A 23,428-nucleotide genomic window follows, 5' to 3' on the forward strand; every position below is an offset into this window, starting at 1 on the left:
TTCCCTCCTTGTAAATCTCACATTTGATGATGGACCACAGGTTCTCAATGGGGTTCAGATCAGGTGAACAAGGAGGCCATGTCATTAGATTTTTTTCTTTTATACCCTTTCTTGCCAGCCACGCTGTGGAGTACTTGGACGCGTGTGATGGAGCATTGTCCTGCATGAAAATCATGTTTCCTGAAGGATGCAGACTTCTTCCTGTACCACTGCTTGAAGAAGGTGTCTTCCAGAAACTGGCAGTAGGACTGGGAGTTGAGCTTGACTCCATCCTCAACCTGAAAAGGCCCCACAAGCTCATCTTTGATGATACCAGTCCAAACCAGTACTCCACCTCCACCTTGTTGGCGTCTGAGTCGGGCTGGAGCTCTCTGCCCTTTACCAATCCATCCATCTGGCCCATCAAGACTCACTCTCATTTCATCAGTCCATAAAACCTTAGAAAAATTAGTCTTGAGATATTTCTTGGCCCAGTCTTGACGTTTCAGCTTGTGTGTCTTGTTCAGTGGTGGTCGTCTTTCAGCCTTTCTTACCTTGGCCATGTCTCTGAGTATTGCACACCTTGTGCTTTTGGGCACTCCAGTGATGTTGCAGCTCTGAAATATGGCCAAACTGGTGGCAAGTGGCATCTTGGCAGCTGCACGCTTGACTTTTCTCAGTTTATGAGCAGTTATTTTGCGCCTTGGTTTCTCCACACGCTTCTTGCGACCCTGTTGACTATTTTGAATGAAACGCTTGATTGTTCGATGATCATGCTTCAGAAGCTTTGCAATTTTAAGAGTGCTGCATCCCTCTGCAAGATATCTCACTATTTTTGACTTTTCTGAGCCTGTCAAGTCCTTCTTTTGACCCATTTTGCCAAAGGAAAGGAAGTTGCCTAATAATTATGCACACCTGATATAGGATGTTGATGTCATTAGACCACACCCCTTCTCATTACAGAGATGCACATCACCTAATATGCTTAATTGGTAGTAGGCTTTCAAGCCTATACAGCTTGGAGTAAGACAACATGCATAAAGAGGATGATGTGGTCAAAATACTCATTTGCCAAATAATTCTGCACTCCCTGTACTACAGTTACATATTTCAATATATAATGATGTATCTGTGGAATTTCATACTTCCCCGTGATAGACATTTTTTTAAAGTATTTATAAAAACCTTGCTGCAAGTCAAACCTGTGATAAGTGTCACATATTAATGCAAGTGAATGTTTTTATGAAAAATACTGCAATACTGCAGACCACATCACAAATTCAAAGTAATTGTGTGGCATTAATTAGCAAAGTGGTATTCCGTGCACCCCTCAACAATAAGTTGGTAAAGGAATAAATTAATTGGTGACATCTGTTTTCAGTAAAGACCTGTATTTATTTGATGTATTTTTTTTTAAATTTAATTATTAATTATGATAATTTAATAGAGTATAATGATAATGGTTCACGTTGAAAAGGATAATATAAAACCCGTTTCAAGTTTGTTGCAATAGAAATATGTTGGTAATTATCTCAAAATACATATTAATATCACAGCATATTAAATTTGCATTAAAGGTTTTATGTGGAAGGAACAGAAAGTTATAAGTGCTATTATTTGTAGTTTTTGTATGAAGTTGGGTTACTCATCCAAATACTGGTATCGGTTAATTTTTGTTTCAAAGCTTTGCTTATTTTTTCTTCACGTAAAGCATGATCTGGATTTTTCATTATTCTGTGGTAGATATTAAACTAATGCATAGCAAGAATTTTCTGTTGTTACAAATGTATACAGTTCTACTTAATTTTTTGGGGGTCTGAAGAATTTTTGTAATAATACTATGGTTCGATTTGAATCTTTGGTTCAGTTTGATTCGAACAATTTCTGAAAACTGCAGAGGAAACTGTAAAATTAAGGAAAAACTTGCCTATATGGTCCTTTTAACAAAAAAAAAATCTCACACGGTAAATTACTGATGCAACATTAGGGCTAAGTGTTTCTGTCACCGTCTGTGGTCTCTGTGTAGTTTAACCCCTTAAGGACCAAACTTCTGGAATAAAAGGGAATCATGACGTGTCACACACGTCATGTGTCCTTAAGGGGTTAAAGATCCCCAATAGTGACTGCACAGCTTTGTGTTCGGTGGTCGCAGGGGAAGGTGAGTTTTAACTGAACTTATCCCTCACTGTCACAACCATTTTTATGCGGCTGTTTCTCTTCAGCTGCTGGTGCATTATCGTCTTCTTTAACTCCTTCCCGACCAGTGACGTACCAGGTACGTCCATCACAAAATGGACGTTAACGACCATGGACGTACCAGGTACGTCATTTAGTAGACCGTGAATTACCTGATCATTTGCAATCCCCCGCCGGTGATCGCAATCCTGGGGTTTTGCCTGGGAGCTCAGGCAGACCCCCACTGCCCGATCCGGCCCTCCCAGGCCATGTGATCATATACAGGAAATAAATGTGTGTGTGTGTATATATATGTATATATATATATATATATATATATATATATATATATATATATATATATATATATATATATATATATATATATATATATATATACATAGATAAACCAAAAATCGAAGACAGGAGCACTCTCTGGGAATTTCAAATATGTATTTTCAGAAAATCACCACCTCTACATCAACGTTTCGACCCTACTGGGCCTTTATCAAGATAATAATAGTGTCAAAAAATGCCTATATATACAGTGAAAATAGATGTATAACTTACCCCATCTGTGTGAAAAGTTTTCTATCCACTTCCGTGTTCCGTGACTGTGCGCATGCGTATAAACGTGTATCCGTGCTTGATGACGTGATCAAAGTGCGACCCGGTGCGCCTGCATGTAAACGTGAAGGTTGAGTGCCAGAGGTTGGATCTTTTTTTATATACATAGATATACACACGTATTATATGTATATGTGTGTGTGTGTGTATATATATATATATTTTAAATTTGGCATAGATTGGTTATAAAATAGTTGCATGAAAAGAGTCAAAATAACCCAAGTTTAATACCTTAGGATGACTCCTTTAAAAATATATACATGTGAAGGGTTATTCAGGGATTCCTGACAGATATCAGTGTTACAATGTAACTTGTGTTAATTTGGGGGGAAAAATGGTTTGGAAATAGCAAAGTGCTACTTGTACTTATTGCCCTATAACTTGCAAAAAAAAAAAGCTGAGAACATGTTAACATTGGGTATTTCTAAACTCAGGACAACATTTAGAAACTATTTATCATGCGTGTTTTTTGGCAGTTGTAGATGCGTAACAGATTTTGCGGGTCAAAGTTAGAAAAAGTGTGTTTTTTTTTTAAAAAAAATGTCATCATATTTTATAATTTTGTTATAGTAAATTATGATATGATGAAAAGAATGGTTTCTTAAGAAAGACAATTTAATGGCGTGAAAAGCGGTTTATAATATGTGTGGGTACAGTAAATGAGTAAGAGGAAAGTTACAGCTAAACACAAACACAGCAGAAACAGTCGTGTCACTAAGGGGTTAAATGGCACTGGCTAAAAGAATTGTGCACAGTAAAAATATTTCAGTTTTTCTGAACTGATACGGCCTGGGTTTTATAAATGATTGGGCTCTGAAAAATTTCAGTTGACGTTTCATTCAAAATTCTGAGGTTCAAAATTACACTGAATTAGTTGAAATTCTGCCAAATTTCAATTCTGATTGTTCTGAATATCCCAGTTTAGTAACTTTCATCTTATCCAAGTGCAGTGTTATTCCGAGAGCTACATCTGAATTTGTTCTAAATAATAGTTACTTTAGCTCAATATTTTGCGTTCTTATTGAAAGAAATGAAAGAAATTACTGTTTTAAGTGAGACTTAGAACTCAAGGAGATTTCAAACAAACAACTCAATAACAGCTACAGTGAAAAATATTCACCTTTTATTCCACAAAATGTCTGGTAGTAACATGGAAATAATTTTTATCTAGACTTGGGATATTTCCATTGGCGTATTGCATCTAAGAAGTTCAATTTAGACTACATAGCCAAAAGTCTCTGCAATGTCTGCATAATTCTCGGATACGTGGAGTTGGCTATTTTAGCCACAACCATTGATGCCAATTGTGTAGAATAAACGTGACCGAGGTATTGAGCAGTCTGGTAGATGTATTCACTATCCAAATTTTCTGTGTTTGACAGTGAGTGTATAACATGAAATATAAGTTGTTAATATGTTATAATGGCAGTAGAATAACCCACATTAAAGAATGTGGTGTCTTTCCAATGTAAGTGTTGTTATTTAGAAGCATAGACGCAACAAGAGCTCAGTCACAACCCGGTGACCCACACAATTTCAGATCACAGAATAGAATGCCAAGTGTAGAAGCATGGAGGGCATAAAAATCTTTCTTTGGTGGCAGCAATTACTACTGAGTTGAAAATTGCCTTTGGAAGCACTGTAAGTTGCCAGGAGCTTTGTGAAATGAGTTTATATAGCCGAGCAGCTGCACACAAGCCCTGGATCACCAAATAATATGGCAAGCGTCAGCTGAGTGTTTTAATGCTTTTTGCCATTAGACTGAAAGGATGGAAACAGTTTGTTGGCGCAATGAATCATTCTTCACCATCTGCAGAGTTTCTTAACTCTGTGTTTGGCAGATATCAGGAGCTGATGTCTGTTCAGCTGTGGGTATGTTACAGAGATGCAATAAAACTATGCATAACAAGATGCACAGATGGGCATCGTAATCCCATACTGTAGGCACGCATGCATAGAACTCTGACACAAGTATGTGCAAAGGTAAATCCCAATGGAAATAATTCAGCTGCAAGTAATTGGATCATGACATTCTTGGAGCTGATATGCTGTACTGCACTAATATTAAACTTACACACTAAATGTTTGTTTGATTGGCGTGACATTTTAATATACATTATAAGCAAGACCATTATACATGAAATTAGTACTTTAATGCTACCAGGTTGTTTTTCTAAATGAGGAAACTTGTGAAAAAGCATACTGTTTTGTTTCAGATGCACGACGATCATCATGTCTACTATTCAGAAACGTATTGACTATATAAATGTTCTACCTTCAATTCCAAACTCTTTCCTAATTTTCAAATATTCCCAGGAAGATCAACCTTTCAAGGACATATATAAAATCACTCATTAAGGGATTACTCAAAACGATCTCCTTACCTTGCACTGCAACCCAATACTTAGTCGCATAAGACCTGACAATGGTGCAGACCGTTCAAAGGCTCTATTACATTTCCTCAGCATCATTAGCTGAGCAGTGCACCATAAGGGAACTCTTAAAGTGGTCTGCACTGATTTTGGTGAAGACCACAATGGTCCCCACACTAAACCACAAGGAAAGGAATGCAGGAGGGGCAAACACACACACTCAGACTCTACACAAACACCACTCAGCCACAGGCACACTCAACATCCCCCCAGTTATAGCTCTCAAGTCTCCTCCACACACATAACATGCAGCCACTAAACACAACACTCAGTCACCATGCACAACACCCAGATGACAGAACCGAGAATCCATCTCTGATGCCACCTGTCTTCTCCTCAACATAATTCCCCCTTCATATTCTATTTAAAGGGACACTATAGTCACCCAGACCACTTCAGCTCAATGAAGTGGTCTGGGTGCCAGGTCCCTCAGGTTTTAACCGTCCAGACAGCCACTAGAGGCGCATCTGCGACGCTGGAGGCATATTTCACCTCCATCGCGCAGAGCATCCATAGGAAAGCATTGAGAAATGCTTTCCTATGGACACTTTGAATGCACATTCGGCTCCAGTGACGTCGGACGGGGGAGCTGACGTCGGAGTGGGTGGAGAGGTCATCAGCGCTGAGGGCGCCTAAATCAAGCAACAAATACATTCACACAATGCACCAGTTTCACCTTAATTTAGTACTTAAATTTTATGGAGTAACACGACAAGATAATAAAATAGTTATCAATAGAAAACTCACTCCCCAATGGATGGAGTTACTGGTGTCTTTAGACCCTCGTCCAGAACATCACAAAAGGGCAATCATCAATGGTTACTCAATATCTTGGAATAAATATGATGGTACAAACTTATTTGATAAAGTAAAAAAAAAAAAATTTCAATGCTCAGCTCTACAAATATTAAACAAGCTGGAGCCTCCGTATCTATTGAGAGATTTGAAGTTACCATTGAAGACTACAAAATCAGCATTTCATAATGATTAATGCAAAGGCCAAAAAGTTTACTACCTCTTCCAAGTTGTAGCTTAGACTATCCTTCCCGCTTGTAATATTCCAACTAATTATCGTAAGTGTAAAATAGACTTACCTACACTGCACTTCCTGGTGACCATCCCTTCCGTCTACCATACGTGTAAACCTAATTTCCAACATATATTCTTCAACTTTTTACCCCCTATGACTTTCTCCTATTTATTGACTTGGAAACAATACTAAAAGGAGATTATATGATTATTATTATTTTGCCTCCTCAAAATGCTTTCTGCATGTTAATACTGTATTAATTTACCTGTTCCAAGTTTACTTCATGTCTGCTTCTGAAATTTCAAAGGCAAATAAGCTCTCGTCAAAAGCATAGAATATGGTAGAAAAAAAATAAATAAATGGGATGAAATAAATAGGGATATCTGGTATTGATGATTAATTGTAGGTTGAACTTTTTCCAAGGCGATGAGTCCACTTTAAGAAAGTAATCAATTCTGGTATATTTTTATAATTCATTTACAAGACTAGAAGATTCTATTGATTATTTTATGGCTACATAAAGACCAACTTCTAAGAAAAATCATTACATTAGGCATAAAGTAATTAGCTAAATGACAGTAATTAGCAGTGATAGTCGGAGTAACATTTAATTTACTACTTGATCAGTATGAGCCAAAAGCATTGCAATTTTGTCTAGCATCCTGGGGTCACTAGATGGTTGTGGTGAATGCGCATTTTACAGTCATATAATACTGTTGCTGCATGCGTATTATATAAGCATATATGCATCTCTAAGCTGTGTGTACTACACATCACAAATTACAAAAAATCTTCTGTTGTTGTTGTGTTCATGAAAACATATGGCCTGAATTAACCTCATTTTTGAAAGCTGAAAACCTATGGCTTAAACTTCAACCACACGTACAGAATACTTTTAAAAATACATTGGATTTAATGAATGTACTTTCTGCTATTTTATAGATTCCAAGCAGGTAATATACTGCATAATATTTTTTTTGTGATATTAAGCTCTGAATTATATATCCGCTCTCTCTCTGAAATGAGCTTTATTGGCATGATGACAAAATAAATATCTGTATTGTCAAACCAAAAAAACATGTTGTTTAGGAATGGGGGTTATGGGATGTTCTCAGTCTGTGTAGGGATTCATGAAGAAGAGTTTTGAGAAGAGGATTATTTTAATGCATTATATGACATATCTCAGTTTATAACAAATGATGGTGTAGTCAGCAGGGAACTAAAGTTGGGACGGCAGTTCATAAATTTGGGGCTGTCCCACCAAAATCGGGACAGTTTGGAGGCATGCATGTAGATGAGGGTGTCCCTTAAGCTAGTGCATTGCAGTGCTTCACTCAGGAGAGCTTATTGAAATTTCTGCTTAGGAATTTCTAACCATCCAGTGTTAGTAGTGGAGTTGGGGAGCAGTGCCCAGCAGGTCTCAGGTAAAAAGCCAAATCATTAAAAAAACTGTTTCACTTCTTAAGGCGGAGCGGTGCTCAGGCACTGTAACAACTATAATGATCTGTAGTGATTATGGTGCTTGGAGTGTTCCTTAACAGCAGACGGAAATTTGACAATGGGGTCCGAACATCGTGCTCTGATCATTTTAACATACTCAAGCTAACTAAGCATGCATGTATAGAAAGCATATAAAGTAGCAAGATAATAATGGTAAAAACTAAACTCATTAATTTTATTTGGAAATCACATATTTAAAGTCCCATCTCACCTTATCAGATCTCTCTCCCCTTGTCTTGTGCCTTCCTAAACATACTTCTTCAACTGCTCTCTCTGTTCTGGCATTGTCCCTGCTGACCTTAAACATGCCACTGTAGTACCTATACTGAAAAAAAACATCTCTCGACCCGTCCTCCACCTCTAACTACCGCCCCATATCTCTGCTCCCTTTTTCCTCAAAGCTTCTGGAAAGACTTGTTTTTACCCGTATGTCTCACTTCCTCAATTCCAGCTATCTCCTTGACCCTCTTCAATCTGGCTTCCTCCCCCTCCACTCTACTGAGACTGCTCTTACCAAAGTTACTAACAACATAATCTCAGCTAAATCCAAAGGCCACTACTCCATACTAATTCTTCTTGACTTCTCTTCTGCCTTTGACACCGTTGATCATGCTCTCCTTCTTCAAACTTTTCAATCACGCGGTCTCTGTGACTCTGTCCTCTCATGGTTTTCCTCTTATCTCTCCCAACACTCATTCAGTGTCTCCTTGTCAGGATCGGGACAGGGATCCAACACGCAGAGTACAGACAGTAGAAAGGTACGTATACCGGACCTTAGAATGGCCGGACTAACGTACGGAGATATAGAGAATGGTCAAAGACAAGCCGAGGTTGAGGGAACGAGAAGACAGGTAAGCGAGGAACAAGCCGGGTCAAAGGGTAATAGAGATAAGCAGAGTAATACAAACAAGCCGGGTCGGAACCAAAAGGATAACTGGAATACAAGAGTGCTGGGTGACTAGACAAGCTAGAACCACGACAGGGCAATGAGCAAATGGAAGAAGCACTGTTAAATACCCTGGCTCAGGAGAGTGGACACGCCTCCGACGAGTCCTGATTAGTCTCCAGACAATTGAGTGACAGGTCGGTCCGGGTTGGCGTCATGACGTCGACTGCTGGGCGTCGTGTTACAAAAGGAAGTGGATCCCTCGCACAGCCCTTCTGGACGGATAAACTTCTAAGTCTCTACCTCTCTCAGAGGTAGAGACCTCAGGTACCCTGACAGTACCCCCCCTCTCAGATACGCTCACCGGGCGGAAGGAACCGGGACGAGATGGGAAGCGGGAGTGAAACGCCCTGCGGAGGCGAGGAGCATGAACATCCTCTTGAGGTACCCAACTCCTCTCCTCAGGACCATATCCTTTCCAGTCGACCAGATACTGTACCCTCCCCCGGGATATTCGAGAATCGATGATAGAGTTGACCTCATACTCCTCCTGACCCTCCACCTGAACAGAGCGAGGAGAGGATACCGTGGAGGAAAATCTGTTGCAGACTAGCGGTTTCAGCAATGAAACGTGAAAGGAGTTAGGGATGCGTAAGGCAGATGGGAGAGCTAGACGATACGCAACTGGGTTAATTCTAGTCAGGACCCTGTAAGGTCCAATATAGCGAGGAGCGAACTTCATGGAAGGCACTTTTAAACGAATGTTTCTAGTACTTAACCATACTCTATCGCCTGGAACAAAAACCGGAGCCGCCCTTCTACGTTTATCAGCGTGTTTCTTAACCAGCATAGAATTGTGCAGAAGAATTTGTCGAGTCTGATCCCACAACTTCCTCAAATTGGCAACATGAACATCAACCGACGGTACCCCTTGGGAAGGAGAAACCGAGGGAAGAATGGATGGATGAAAGCCATAATTCATGAAGAAGGGGCTTGAATGAGTAGAATCACAAACGAGATTGTTGTGCGCGAACTCCGCCCAAGGAATCAAACCGACCCAATCGTCCTGGTGTTCGGAAACAAAACAACGTAAATATTGTTCAATCTTTTGGTTGGTGCGTTCAGCAGCTCCGTTAGACTGAGGATGATAGGCGGAAGAGAAATTCAATTTGATACCCAGTTGAGAGCAGAAGGATCTCCAAAAACGAGAAACAAATTGGGAACCTCTGTCAGATACAATTTGGGAGGGTATCCCATGTAAACGAAAAATCTCCCTTGCGAATATCTCTGCCAACTCGGGAGAAGATGGAAGTTTAGGCAGAGGAACGAAGTGAGCAATCTTGGTGAATCTGTCAACCACGGTGAGGATAACAGTCTGTTTTTTAGATATAGGTAAATCGACAAAGTCCATAGCCAAGCAGGACCAGGGCTTCTCTGGAACCTCTAAGGGATGCAGAAATCCACATGGAAGCGTATGAGGTTGCTTGGTCTTAGTACAAACCTCACACGCACCGATGAAATCTTTGATATCCCTACGTAAAGCAGGCCACCAGAAGTCTTTAGAGATCAAAGCGCACGTCTTGCGAATGCCAGGATGTCCAGCCACCTTGCTGTTGTGGAAACATTGTAACAGTTCCAGTTGAAGAGCAGGAGGAACGAAATGTCGACCCCCTGGGAGTCTGTTTAGGGGCTAGATGTTGCAGCTTTAAGATCTCGGCAAGTAACGGAGAGTGAATCCTGAGATTCGTGTTAGCGATAATATTGCATTTCGGAACTATAGAGGCAAGAACAGGTTCAGATATAGTAGAAGGTTCATATTGGCGGGACAAAGCATCGGCTTTAGAGTTCTTAGAACCAGGTCTATAAGTAAGTACATAATTGAAGTGGGTCAGGAATAAGGACCAACGAGCTTGTCTGGAGGACAGTCGCTTAGCCTCCCCAATATAGGACAAGTTCTTGTGATCCGTTAAAATGGTAACAGGATGTAAGGTCCCCTCCAATAAATGTCTCCACTCCTTTAAAGCCATAATGACCGCTAATAATTCCCTATCACCGATGTCATACCTGCTCTCCGGGCCAGACAGTTTCTTGGAAAAAAAACCACAAGGGTGTAGTGGTTTGTCCACCCCCAACCTTTGTGACAGAACAGCACCTACGCCTGTCTCAGAGGCATCGACCTCGAGTAGGAACGGCAGAGTCGTGTCAGGGTGGACTAAAATTGGAGCAGAGGCAAAAAGTTCCTTGAGAGTCTTGAAAGCAACGAGAGCTTCAGTAGACCAAGTCTTAGTGTCAGCCCCCTGTCTGGTCATATTGGTAATAGGCGCAATAATAGAAGAGTATCCCTTAATGAAGCGCCTATAATAATTGGAGAAACCAATAAACCTCTGAATAGCCTTGAGTCCCTTAGGCAATGGCCAATCTAAGATAGACTGGAGTTTGTCGGGATCCATCTTAAAGCCTTCCCCAGAAATCACGTATCCAAGAAAGTCTACCTGAGACTGGTCAAAACTACATTTCTCCAATTTGCAGTATAACCCATGTTGAAGAAGTTTGTGTAATACCTTTCTGACTTGTCTGTGGTGGGTCTCAATCTCCCTAGAGTGTATAAGTATGTCGTCCAGGTACACAATAACACAATCATGTTGAAATTCCCTAAGAACTTCATTAATCAAATCCTGAAATACTGCCGGTGCGTTACAAAGACCAAAAGGCATGACCGTGTATTCATAATGCCCATAACGGGTATTGAACGCTGTCATCCACTCGTGTGCTTGCTGGATTCTCACCAAGTTATATGCCCCTCTGAGATCCAACTTGGTGAAAATTTTAGAACCCTTTAGGCGATCAAACAGCTCGGTAATCAAGGGGATCGGATAGGCATTTCTGATGGTTATTTTATTCAAACCTCGGTAATCAATGCAAGGTCTTAGGGAACCATCCTTCTTTTTAACAAAAAAAAAACAGCCCCGGCAGGAGAAGAAGATCTAATGAACCCCTTGTCTAGATTCTCCCGAATATATTCCTCTAGAACTGAATTCTCTTTGGTGGATAGAGGATATACATTACCCCTCGGAGGCATGGTACCAGGTAGCAGATTAATTTTACAGTCAAAAGTCCTGTGTGGAGGTAGAGTATCAGCATTCCTTTTGTCGAATACTGCTTTTAAATCCAGGTACAGAGGCGGTATCTGTAAATCTGTAGACTGGGTAGAACTACCTGGTGTGTTAATTACACCCAATGGAGAAACCCTCCGTAAACACCTCTCCTGGCAACCCTGGCCCCATGAGAGTATCTCCCCTAACTCCCAATCAATAATAGGGTTATGTCTCTTTAACCATGGGTAACCCAGGACTATGGGAACAGAAGGGGACGAAATAAGCATAAGCGATAAGTTCTCCTCGTGTAAGATACCAACAGTTAAGTTAACGGGTATGGTTTCACGATAGATAACAGGCTCAAGTAAAGGTCTACCATCTATGGCCTCAACGGCCAAGGGTGTATCCCTTAACTGGGATGGGATAGTGTGTTTAGTAGCAAAGGCCTGGTCGATAAAATTCTCAGCAGCTCCGGAATCTATCAAAGCCATGGTCTTTAGTACTCCCTTCTCCCAAGTTAAAGAAACTGGTAGCAGAAGCCTGTGATCTTTATAGTTATGAGTAGAGGACAAAATAGAAACACCCAAGGCCTGTCCTCTAGAGAAACTTAGGTGCGGGCGTTTCCCGAGCGATTAGGACAATTCAGGCGTAAGTGACCTCTGACTCCACAATACATACACAATCCCTCCCTTCTCCTGTACTGTCTCTCCTCTTCTGAGAGGCGAGTATTGCCTATCTGCATAGGTTCAGGAAACAGTGAGGTAGTGGAATCAGGACTTTGAAATGCGGTAGCTAATTTAAAGGAAGGTCTAAAGCTCCTCTCTCGAGTGTTCTGTCTCTCTCTTAAACGCTCATCAATGCGAGATATGAACGAAATTAAATCCTCCAAATTTTCAGGAAGCTCTCTAGTAGCAACCTCGTCAAGGATTACATCTGATAGCCCGTTCAAAAATACATCTATATAAGCCTGCTCATTCCACTTAACTTCTGCCGCCAAAGACCTGAACTCTAGTGCATAATCCACAAGTGTTTGGTTCTCTTGTCTCAGGCGCAAAAGTAATCTGGCTGCATTGACCTTTCTACCAGGGGGGTCAAAAGTTCTTATAAAGGCAGCTACAAAGGCATTATAATTATATACTAACGGGTTATCATTCTCCCATAATGGGTTGGCCCATCTCAGAGCTCTCTCTCAATGAGTAAGGTGATAATAAATCCAACCTTCGCCCTATCTGTAGGATAGGAGCGAGGTTGTAATTCAAAGTGGATACTGATCTGGTTTAAAAAACCACGACACTTCTCAGGTGAACCACCATAACGTACTGGTGGGGTAATACGGGAAGAGGCACCTACAGTGGCTACCTCTAGGCCTGAACTCACAGGGGAAATAGAAGTAGTACGCGTCTCCTCTGGTGGGTTATTAGCATGAGATAATAACGCCTGTAGTGCTAGGGCCATCTGATCCATTCTGTGTTCCATGGCTTCAAACCTAGGATCGGAAGGACCAAGCTGACTGTTTGTACTTGCAGGATCCATTGGCCCTGTCGTAATGTCAGGATCGGGACAGGGATCCAACACGCAGAGTAAAGACAGTAGAAAGGTACGTATACCGGACCTTAGAATGGCCGGACTAACGTACGGAGATATAGAGAATGGTCAAAGACAAGCCGAGGTCGAGGGAACGAGAAGACAGGTAAGCGAGGAACAAGCCGGGTCAAAGGGTAATAGAGATAAGCAGAGTAATACAAACAAGCCGGGTCGGAACCAAAAGGATAACTGGAATACAAGGGCGCTGGGTGACTAGACAAGCTAGAACCACGACAGGGCAATGAGCAAATGGAAGAAGCACTGTTAAATACCCTGGCTCAGGAGAGTGGACACGCCTCCGACGAGTCCTGATTAGTCTCCAGACAATTGAGTGACAGGTCGGTCCGGGTTGGCGTCATGACGTCGACTGCTGGGCGTCGTGTTACAAAAGGAAGTGGATCCCTCGCGGCCGGCGTGTAAATGACCGGAAGAGCCGCGAGGGACGAAGGACACAGCCCTTCTGGATGGATAAACTTCTAAGTCTCTACCTCTCTCAGAGGTAGAGACCTCAGGTACCCTGACACTCCTTTACTAATGATACCTTCTCCCTTCGTCCTGTCTCGGTTGGAGTCCCCCAAGGCTCTTTCCTTGGTCCCCTTCTATTTTCTCTTTTTACTGCCTCTCTTGGCAAACGTATTAGATTATTTGGATTCCACTACCACCTGTACACTGATGAGACCCAGATATATCTCTCCTCCCTGGACTTCTCCCCTGCCGCCCTGCAACGTGTCACTGCTTGCCTTTCTTCCATCTCTGACTGGATGTCCTGCCGCTTTCTGAAACTAAATCTCTCTAAAACTGAGCTCCTTGTCTTTCCTCCTCCTAATATTGATTCTCCTCTTTCGCTCTTCCTTCAAGTTAGTGGTATCCACATCCTTGCAAGTGCGCTGTCTTGGTGTCATACTTGATTCTGGCCTCACCTTTGATCCTCACATCCAGCATGTTACCAAGTCCTGTAGATTCCATCTTAAAAACATAGCCCACATCCTCCCCTTTCTTGCGCAAGATGCTACTAAGAAGCTTGTCCATGTTCTAGTAATTTCCCACATGGATTATTGTAACCCTCTCCTAAAAGGTCTTCCCAAAAACTGTATTGCCACGCTTCAGTCTGTAATGAATGCTGCAGCTAGAATGATTTTCCGCTCTAGTTGGTCCTCTGACACCTCACCCCTCTGTCAGTCCTTACATTGGCATCCTGTATCCTATAGGAGTCAATTCAAAGTGCTAACCCATACCTATAAAGCACTGAACAATTCTAGCCCATCTTATATCTCTTCACAGATCCATAGGTATGCCCCTTCTCTGCCTCTCTGCTCTGCACGTGACCTTCTCCTGTCTGCTGCTCGCACACGTACAGCCAACTCACGCTTGCAGGACTTCTCGCGGGCAGCTCCCTTCCTATGGAATAGCCTGCCTAGTGCCTACTCTCCCCTAGTCTTCAATCATTTAAGAAGTGTCTTAAAACCCATCTCTTTAGGAAAACTTATGGCCTCCCTGAGTAACCTATACCTCACATAGCGGTCTCTTGCACTCTCCTAAAGGGAAGCACTCTCCTCTCTCCTCCAGCTCTGCTTCACTCCCACCTTATTTGATTGTTATTTCCTGTCCTGTTATGTTTTACACCCCACCTCCTATAGACTGTAAGCTTGTTTGAGCAGAGTCCTATACAACCTATCGTTTCTATAAGTTTTCTTGTAACTGTCCTAGTTATAGTTAAATCCACCCTCTTATAATATTGTAAAGCGCTATGGAATCTGTTGGCGCTATATAAATGGCAATAATAATAATAAAGTATTATTTTTTCTAAGTGTTGCATTTTCTTTCCATTTATATCTTGTCTTAATGAAATTCGGAGGTCTGCTTGTTAGGCAGGAGGCTGGACAGTTTGAAATCTAACTTAAAAAATTAACAATTTTGCTCATAGTGCTATCAGCTAGTTCACTTAAATTCTTAAATGTAATCAATTATTTAACCAGACTGAAAACTTTGAGTTTATTGATCTCAATGTCAATAGTTCTCATTTAACAACTTTAGATGTATGAAAGTCTGAATTGATACTACCAGGTATCAAATCTTTGGCTCTCGTGTTTGACCGGATACTGGGCATACTGGAAATGGAGCACAGCCCACTTGAATTTATCAGGTTCCCATGTATTGAGAAGTCAAGAGTGTATAGAGAAAGGACTTTTGTGCCAACTTGCTATCTTGTGAGATCCTGGAGATTGCTGTGTTTTTGTTTGCTTTACTGTTGTTTTTTTTCTTACCAAAATCAATCAGACACACTGAGACTCCTGTTCTAGGTCTTCCTTTAATTCCCTGCACTGTGCCTTATGTTGGTAAATATGGTAAATAAAAAAAAAAGTTAGCAAAAGAAAGAAATGAAACAATATTCTGATCCCCTACCCTCGTATTTTAGTTCTATCACTGCCATGTGTATTATACATTTTATTTATTTTTCACATGGTGTGTGGTTTATTCAATTCTATCAGATTGCCAGTTTAATATAGTGATAGTGTTATTTAGTTTTTTTGCATTGCACTGCACATAGACAAAGCATAACTTGATACATCGAGTGACACATCTGCATTAAACAATTCCTCTTTAGACTCCTCAATATTTTCTCACCAAGTTCTTCATGATCCATGAAGTTCTAGATGATCCACTTGCATAATATTATATATATTTATGCCACTTTAGTTGGTTTGACATTCTTGATAAATATCCTACAATATCTTCCTCTATACTTACCTTTAAATTTGATTGTAGTAATTTGCAGTTCTATTCGAATTGCTGTACTTTTATAACCACTGACAAACGGCTTAAATGCTATTCGTTGTGTTTTAAACGATAGCTATAAATGGATACGAAGTGCACCATATGATTTATTCTACATATCGCTTCCTTTGTCCTTCACCAGGAAGAGATTGCCGTTGCTTGGGATGTGATCCGTACAGAGCCTATTGTGGTGCGTCTGCATTGTTCTTTAACACAGTACTTAAATGGCCCAGGTGAGTGAATTTCTTGCAGATCTGCTACTTTAATTTGAAAAACCTTTAAATTGGTGTTGCTTTTTTTTTGTTAATTTAGCTTTTCTTTCTAACTGATTGTCCTGTTTTGTTTATCCTGAGCAAGATACCCTGGAATACTGGCTAAGGCGGGATATACAGATGGCAGAAAACCATAAAATAACTGAGTTTATTCATCAAACCAAGCTTTGTAGAAAATGTCCAATTTTAGTCCAAAGTAGTTAAGCTGTAAAATAGCTGGAATTGGGCTTGCATAGCATGTTAAAAAAGTGATATGCTATAGTTTTTATCTGAAAAGGACTTTGTAGTGAAGAAATAAAAATGTTTATAAAGAAGAACATGAACATCAATATAATGGTGTACAAAGGATACTCACATTAGAAGTTCATTTGTTTGAAGCAAATCTCAAGCTTGGGAAACATCTACAGTAATCTCATCACATCATGAATTGATTCAGCCAACAATTATACACTTACTCACTGAACCTTTAGCCTTTGTTTTATGGCATAGCTATGGTTTCTGGGAATTATAATTCAATTGTCAGCTTTCTACTGCAGATAGACAACATCTGAATTTCAAGTCTAAAGACCCGTTGTTATAGTGAAAAACATTACTTAATTTTATCATGTAACATCATCACATTAATTCACAGACACATCTTCAGCAGTGTTTTTTGGATCTAAAAGGGAAATATTCTGACAGGGAGTGGTGGACAGGACAACACATAACTAGTTGTAACCCAACCTACTCATTGTGCCAAACGTTTGGATGCCAGGAATGACACTTTAAGACATTGTCACATTTTCTAAATTTTATTTTCTAAAATGTCTTGACTTTTTTTAATTATTTTTCTCTCTAGTGCCAACTGTTGATGTGTTTCAGATTTCCACCAAGGAAAAATTTGGTTTGGGACATCAACTGAAAAAGTAAGTATTTGCAAATATTGTTTTAGTTGAATATCACATTATTTAAGTTTTCAAACAAAACATGATAAGCAAGTAAGTAATAGATAACAAAATACATGCAATATTGAGATCATGTGATCATGCATTAGCATACAAAGAGTAAGGGAGGTAAGCTCAGTGCAATCTCTAGGCTACTTTACAATTAGTAATTTTCAAGTAGATTGTTAAAGGGACACTATAGTCACCTGAACAACTTTAGCTTAATGAAGCAGTTTTGGTGTATAGAACATGCCCCTGCAGCCTCACTGCTCAATCCTCTGCCATTTAGGAGTTAAATCCCTTTGTTTATGAACCCTAGTCACACCTCCCTGCATGTGACTTGCACAGCCTTCTATAAACACTTCCTGTAAAGAGAGCCCTATTTAGGCTTTCTTTATTGCAAGTTCTGTTTAATTAAGATTTTCTTATCCCTTGCTATGTTAATAGCTTGCTAGACCCTGCAAGAGCCTCCTGTATGTGATTAAAGTTCAATTTAGAGATTGAGATACAATTATTTAAGGTAAATTACATCTGTTTAAAAGTAAAACCAGTTTTTTTTCCCATGCAGGCTCTGTCAATCATAGCCAGGGGAGGTGTGGCTAGTGCTGCATAAACAGAAACAAAGTGATTTAACTCCTAAATGACTGTGAATTGAGCAGTGAAATTGCAGGGGAATGATCTATACACTAAAACTGCTTTATTTAACTAAAGTAATTTAGGTGACTATAGTGTTCCTTTAAACTTTTGAACTATTAAACACTAGTGTCCAGTTGAAATGTCCTTCTGGAGATTAAAAGGAGCACATCAAAATCATTATCAGCCAAACAACCACTTTGCAGGATAATAACAAAAAAAAAATACTGTCTTAAGTACAGCTAGGTGGGACAGTACTTGTTCATCATCCATTAGGGGATTAGAAGTTGATTCAGATGTGTCAGGCAGAGAGTTGCCGATTCAGGTCGAGGACTGGTAAGGTAATTGTGGAATAATATTGTTGCCACAAGCCCCTGACTAAGTCATTAAGACGAAACGCGTAGAGTGGCAGGATTTTTACATTTGCTGATTCTTTTAACTGTGGACTCTATAATCTACTTCATACCCTGATGGTTATTCTTGTTCCTGGTTGGGAAGACGTTAGGTGATTTGATGAGCCTTTTTACTACTGTTATTTTGTTGTGCATTTTATATTGTTCTATATTTATGGTTTTGAAGACATTGAGGAGTCTTCGCACTTCCTATTTTACGGGGTAATTTATATTTACTAATTTTCCCCCTTTCCTATAGCCACAAGGGTTGTCTTTGCACTTGGTGCAAATAAATTCTAATTGTGGAATAATGCCAACAGGTAGCCAAATAATATGTAGTACTGACAGGTTTTTCTTCATGCCAGCTGTTCGAGGGCCTTTCTACATGGGTATAAGGATGCAATTTGGAGAGCAGATTTTAGTGGGTTCAGGAGGCCCCTTAGCTGCAAGGAGACATCCTGCAACAGGGAGATAAGGGCCTGTTGTTGGAGGCAAATGCTGAGTGTGGTATGTGCCATCTTATTATTTTTACTTGAACCTGAACCTCAGACGTTAACATATAACATCCCTGGACATGCTGCCAATGGTTCCTTTAGAGTGTCTAAAATTCTATTTCTATGTCTCTGTCAAAATGAGGTTAAAGTTGTGAGTTAGGTGGCATAACAAGGTTTCATGTGCTGCATTTTGTTTAGATGCAGTGTCTCTGAAAGACACTAAGGATTCTAGTTTGGTGTTCGGGCTTTGTAGGTTGTCTTTGGGGCCCTATACTTCTGCGGCAATATAGGCTTGCTTCTGTAATGTCAAGGCAGACAGATCCACGTTCATCGTCAAGGATCACAAAACAGTTTGTCAATCTCGATCAAAATTGCTGATGGAGGAAGCTAAGTGTAATTGTAGCTGGGAAAGCTGGGGGGAACCATGGCACCAAGAGTTACATAGTAATCTAGGTTTAAAAAGCAAGTATATCAAGTTTAACCTTTAAAAACCACTCATTTATGTTGACCACAAGGCATGTCTAGTAGGGTGTCTTCTCCTGAATTGAGCAACACTCTGCCTGCATGGACGGTGTGCTGGGCATGAACTCCCATGGCCTCCCAGCCTTGGTGAGCACAACAGGGTGGTTGCTGGGTTCTTAGAGGCAGACATGTCTGGTGTGAGCCTCTCGAGCCACTCTCCGACACACCGTCTGTAACCCTCCTCGAGTAAAGGAAGAGTGTGTGTACCCGAGGAAGGTTGCAGGCGGTGTGGCTGAGAGAGTGCTTGCTGAGTCGAGGCATCATGTTTGCATGCGGTAGCCATATTGAGCAGCTCAATCTTTGGTCCAAAATGGAGTGAGGCAGTCAGCTTTTTAGTAAAAACTAGGTTTCTACTTAAAAGCTGGCTGCCTCATTGCATTTTGTCTAGAGGGAACCAGGATGACCCAAGGTACCCAAGACCACCTCAGGAATCCAGGGTACTCCATTCAACAGGCACCAGGCTTACCTCTCTGTAGTATATGAGGGCAAGTGCCGTGAAAATTGAAGGGGTAGTTGAGAAATAGGCTTAAAATTACAGTAAGGCTGTGGATGTCTCTTAGCCTGTATGCTGCTCACTCAATGGTCAGGACCCACCACAGTAATTTGTATTTTGGTATTGAATCAATATTACTTTAATATTAGTGTGTGCATTGATAATTCATAATTAAAGTTGTGCTCCAAATTTAAACTAGCAGGTTTATTCACCATCAGGGTTATTCACGAGTGTGACTTTCACTAAATTAACGGTGATTTTAAAATTTTATTGCTAAACAGTTTAACTGCAAAAACAGCCAGCATGGATCATTTTCCAGTTTTTCTATAGTCTAAAATGTTAATTTCTTGTTAAGTTCAGTTTGAATTTCCAAATATTTATTATTTGGTGAATAACTGTTTAGTGTGAATTATAAGAAACTTAACATGAAATCAAAGTGAATTTACAGACAAAAGTGGAAAATGTTGCATTACAGCATTTTTGTCCTGGAATTTACTTTGAAATTCTAACAATTTACATTGTAGTGAATAAACCCTGTCAATTTTCGTTAACATGTGTCATTTCTCACTAAAATGAAGGTGATAGACCTTCTGTTCGGAGAATACAAGTTTCATAGGTTAACCTCGGTATCCTGCTGTTTCAGTTTAGCTATCTGCATTTTGAAAACCTCTTTATAGCAACTAGTTTCTTACAGGCGACTAAGGAAGCTATGATGTCACAGGCGTTGTTTATTTCTTACAATAATGGTACACAGTCACATATAACCTATAGTACAAAGGAACTGTTTCTAAGAAAGAACTAGGCTTGGAAATAGTGTTTTCTTTTTTAATTGCAAGATTAAAATGTTTTGCCTTGTTCAATCAGTTTAGATTTCGCATTCAGCTTTTTTCTCAATCACTACAAACATCATAGGAAACAAATTTAAAATGAACTGTAAAATTCAAAGAATGCGTGTACCCCTAACTCTTTACCACCACATTAAATAGAACATAGTCCGTGTTGGACTTGTCAATATTTTGAATTGGTTCTGCTAAATCTGCTTTTATTTGTTTCAGATACATTTTTAATACAGATGCTAATGTAAAATATATTCTATAGGGCTTCAATAACATTGCCAATACCCTGCATAATGCATTAGTTATAAAATTCCCTTGCAGAAGGAGAGTGGTATGCCATAATTATAACCATATAATTCTAATTACATCTCCCCCCCAGCAGTCCGTTTGCACCATTCTGATTTTGGTCTCATATCCCTGTGTCCCAGGTTGGCTCCCTGAGGCTTTGCATCTAGGAACCTCAGGGGACTGTCCCCAGCCAGCTCATTGTGAATATGTTTCTTGTTGTGATGAGGGTAATTTACAAAGGGGACCAAGGCATAATTTGCGCTGATTATAATTTTGATATGAACAAGCTACCCTAGCATAGGTGTAACGGAAATAGTCAATAGTCAGTAGTATGAATTGTTATTGAGAAAGCGCAACATCATGTTTAGATAATAAATTGAGGTTTGTTTTTTTTACCATAATTACCGCATTCAAATTAGCAGCGAGTAAGGGGATTATTGCAATATGCTGTAATACCTTGTTTTATTGAATTGCCACTTCATTTTAATTTGATTGCTCCTTCAGTAAAGAAGGTATGGTAGCATACTGCTATATTACTGTAAAATAGATTATAGCTTGTGCTGTATTCCAAAAACCTGTAACATGACAGTAAACTGTGCAGTTGCTGTTATTTTCAATATTTCAGTGCACCTGGCTGGGCTTTGCACAGGTCCTTGTCTTTCAAACATTTGATAAGTACTCTGAATCTTTTTTGTACTATGTATATTATAAAATATTTCCATACATAGTAAATTAATGTGCATATTTTAATTAAATAGTTTCAATAAATAATAGGCATGTGCATGGGGAAAATTGTTGGTACGGTTCGGCATTGCGAAAATCAATCAGAGAGTTATGAGTCAAATTACACAGCGTGGGAAAATTCCAAAGAACTTTCCCACGCTGTTTAAAAAGACACAGAGCACTCTGATTGGTGGATTTCAAACCAACCAATCAGAGTGCTGTGACAGGTAAATGTAGAGACTTACCTGTCCGTCTCTTCATTTACCTGTCAGAGCACTCTGATTGGATGGCTTTAACCCACCAACAGAGTGCTCTCAGCCTAATTGCAGGGCGGGGCAAGGCTTTATAAGCCTTCCCCCGCCCTGCAGAGCTCAGTCTGCGGGGCGCCCTCGCCGGGTGAAGAAGGATTTTTTTTTTTTTTGGCGCTCTTTTTTTTTTTTTTTATAATTGCGTTGGTTATTATGGTTTTTTATTTGCCCTTTTTTGGGGCTGAAAAAATAAGATTTTAGAAGAAAGAAAACATTGAATGGTAATTTTTTTTTTTTTTTTTTTTTACAGGTACTTAGTTAAAGTTCCCCCCCCCCATTATTAATTTTTAAGGTGAGGGGGGTAGGTAGGGGGATAATTTTTATTGGGTCCCCCTCCTTATTAGTATTTAGGACCCCCACCCACCACTCAGGGGTGGGGGCCAGGGGGGAGGACATTAGGTCCCCTCCCCTTTTTTACTGTTGGGCCCCCACCCACAGCTCAGGGGTGGGGGCCAGGGGGAGGACGTTAGGTCCCTCCCCTTATTAGTATTTAGGGCCCCCACCCACCGCTCAGGGGTGGGGGCCAGGGGGGAGGACATTAGGTCTACCCCCTTATTTTACTGTAGGGCCCCCACCCACAGCTCAGAGGTGGGGGCGAGGGGGGAGGACGTTAGGTCCCACCCTTATTAGTATTTAGGGCCCCTACCCACCGCTCAGGGGTGGGGGCCAGGGGGAGGACATTAGGTCCCCCCCTTATTTTACTGTAGGGCCCCCACCCACAGTTCAGGGGTGGGGTCCAGGGGAGGATGTTAGGTCCCCCCCTTATTATAATTTAGGGCCCCCACCCACCGCTCAGGGATGGGGGGCCAGGGGGAGGACATTAGGTCCCCCCCTTATTCTGATTTAGGGCCCCCACCCACCGCTCAGGGGTGGGGGCCAGGGGGAGGACAATAGGCCCCCCCCATCATTTTACATTAGGGCCCCCACCCACCACTCAGGGATAATTTACTAATACTAAGTAATCTTTACTTAGTATTAGTAAATTTGTCTGAAAGACCAGTTTAGGTCTTTCAGCCTTTTAGTAGATACCTCCCTAATACCGTGGGAATTAGGGAGTTATCTACTTATTCATTCCTGTCATTACATTGACAGGCTAAGTAACTTACATTTTATATGAATGTGTGTTACTTGATTGTTGTAAGTGTTGCAAATGCTTACAACTGAATCCTGGCTTTGTTTGTATACTTTTTATTTAAAATTATTTACAATGTAACATTCTTCTTCTTTCACTGGGTAAGTATATTAGTACTTAGGCAATACTGTGCTTCAGAACTTCGGCACTTTGACACTTCGGAACTTCGGCAACTTCGGCACTTCGGCACTTCGACACTTCGACACTTCGACACTTCGACACTTCGACACTTCGACACTTCGACACTTCGACACTTCGACACTTCGACACTTCGACACTTCGACACTTCGACACTTCGACACTTCGGAAATTCGGTAATTTCGGAACTT

General features: G+C 40.6%; 1 protein-coding gene across 1 annotated transcript in view; it reads left to right on the forward strand.

The window, feature by feature from the left end:
- Positions 1–23,428, forward strand: part of PARP8 (poly(ADP-ribose) polymerase family member 8) — a 267,441-nt gene that overhangs the window by 169,405 nt on the left and 74,608 nt on the right. The window contains exons 9-10 of the mRNA XM_063454027.1: positions 16,226–16,316; positions 17,194–17,260. Coding sequence (XP_063310097.1) covers positions 16,226–16,316; positions 17,194–17,260 — 158 coding nt within the window. The remainder of the gene's footprint in view (positions 1–16,225; positions 16,317–17,193; positions 17,261–23,428) is intronic.

The sequence above is a fragment of the Pelobates fuscus genome, chromosome 5 (assembly GCF_036172605.1).
Source record: "Pelobates fuscus isolate aPelFus1 chromosome 5, aPelFus1.pri, whole genome shotgun sequence".
NCBI lineage: Eukaryota > Metazoa > Chordata > Amphibia > Anura > Pelobatidae > Pelobates > Pelobates fuscus.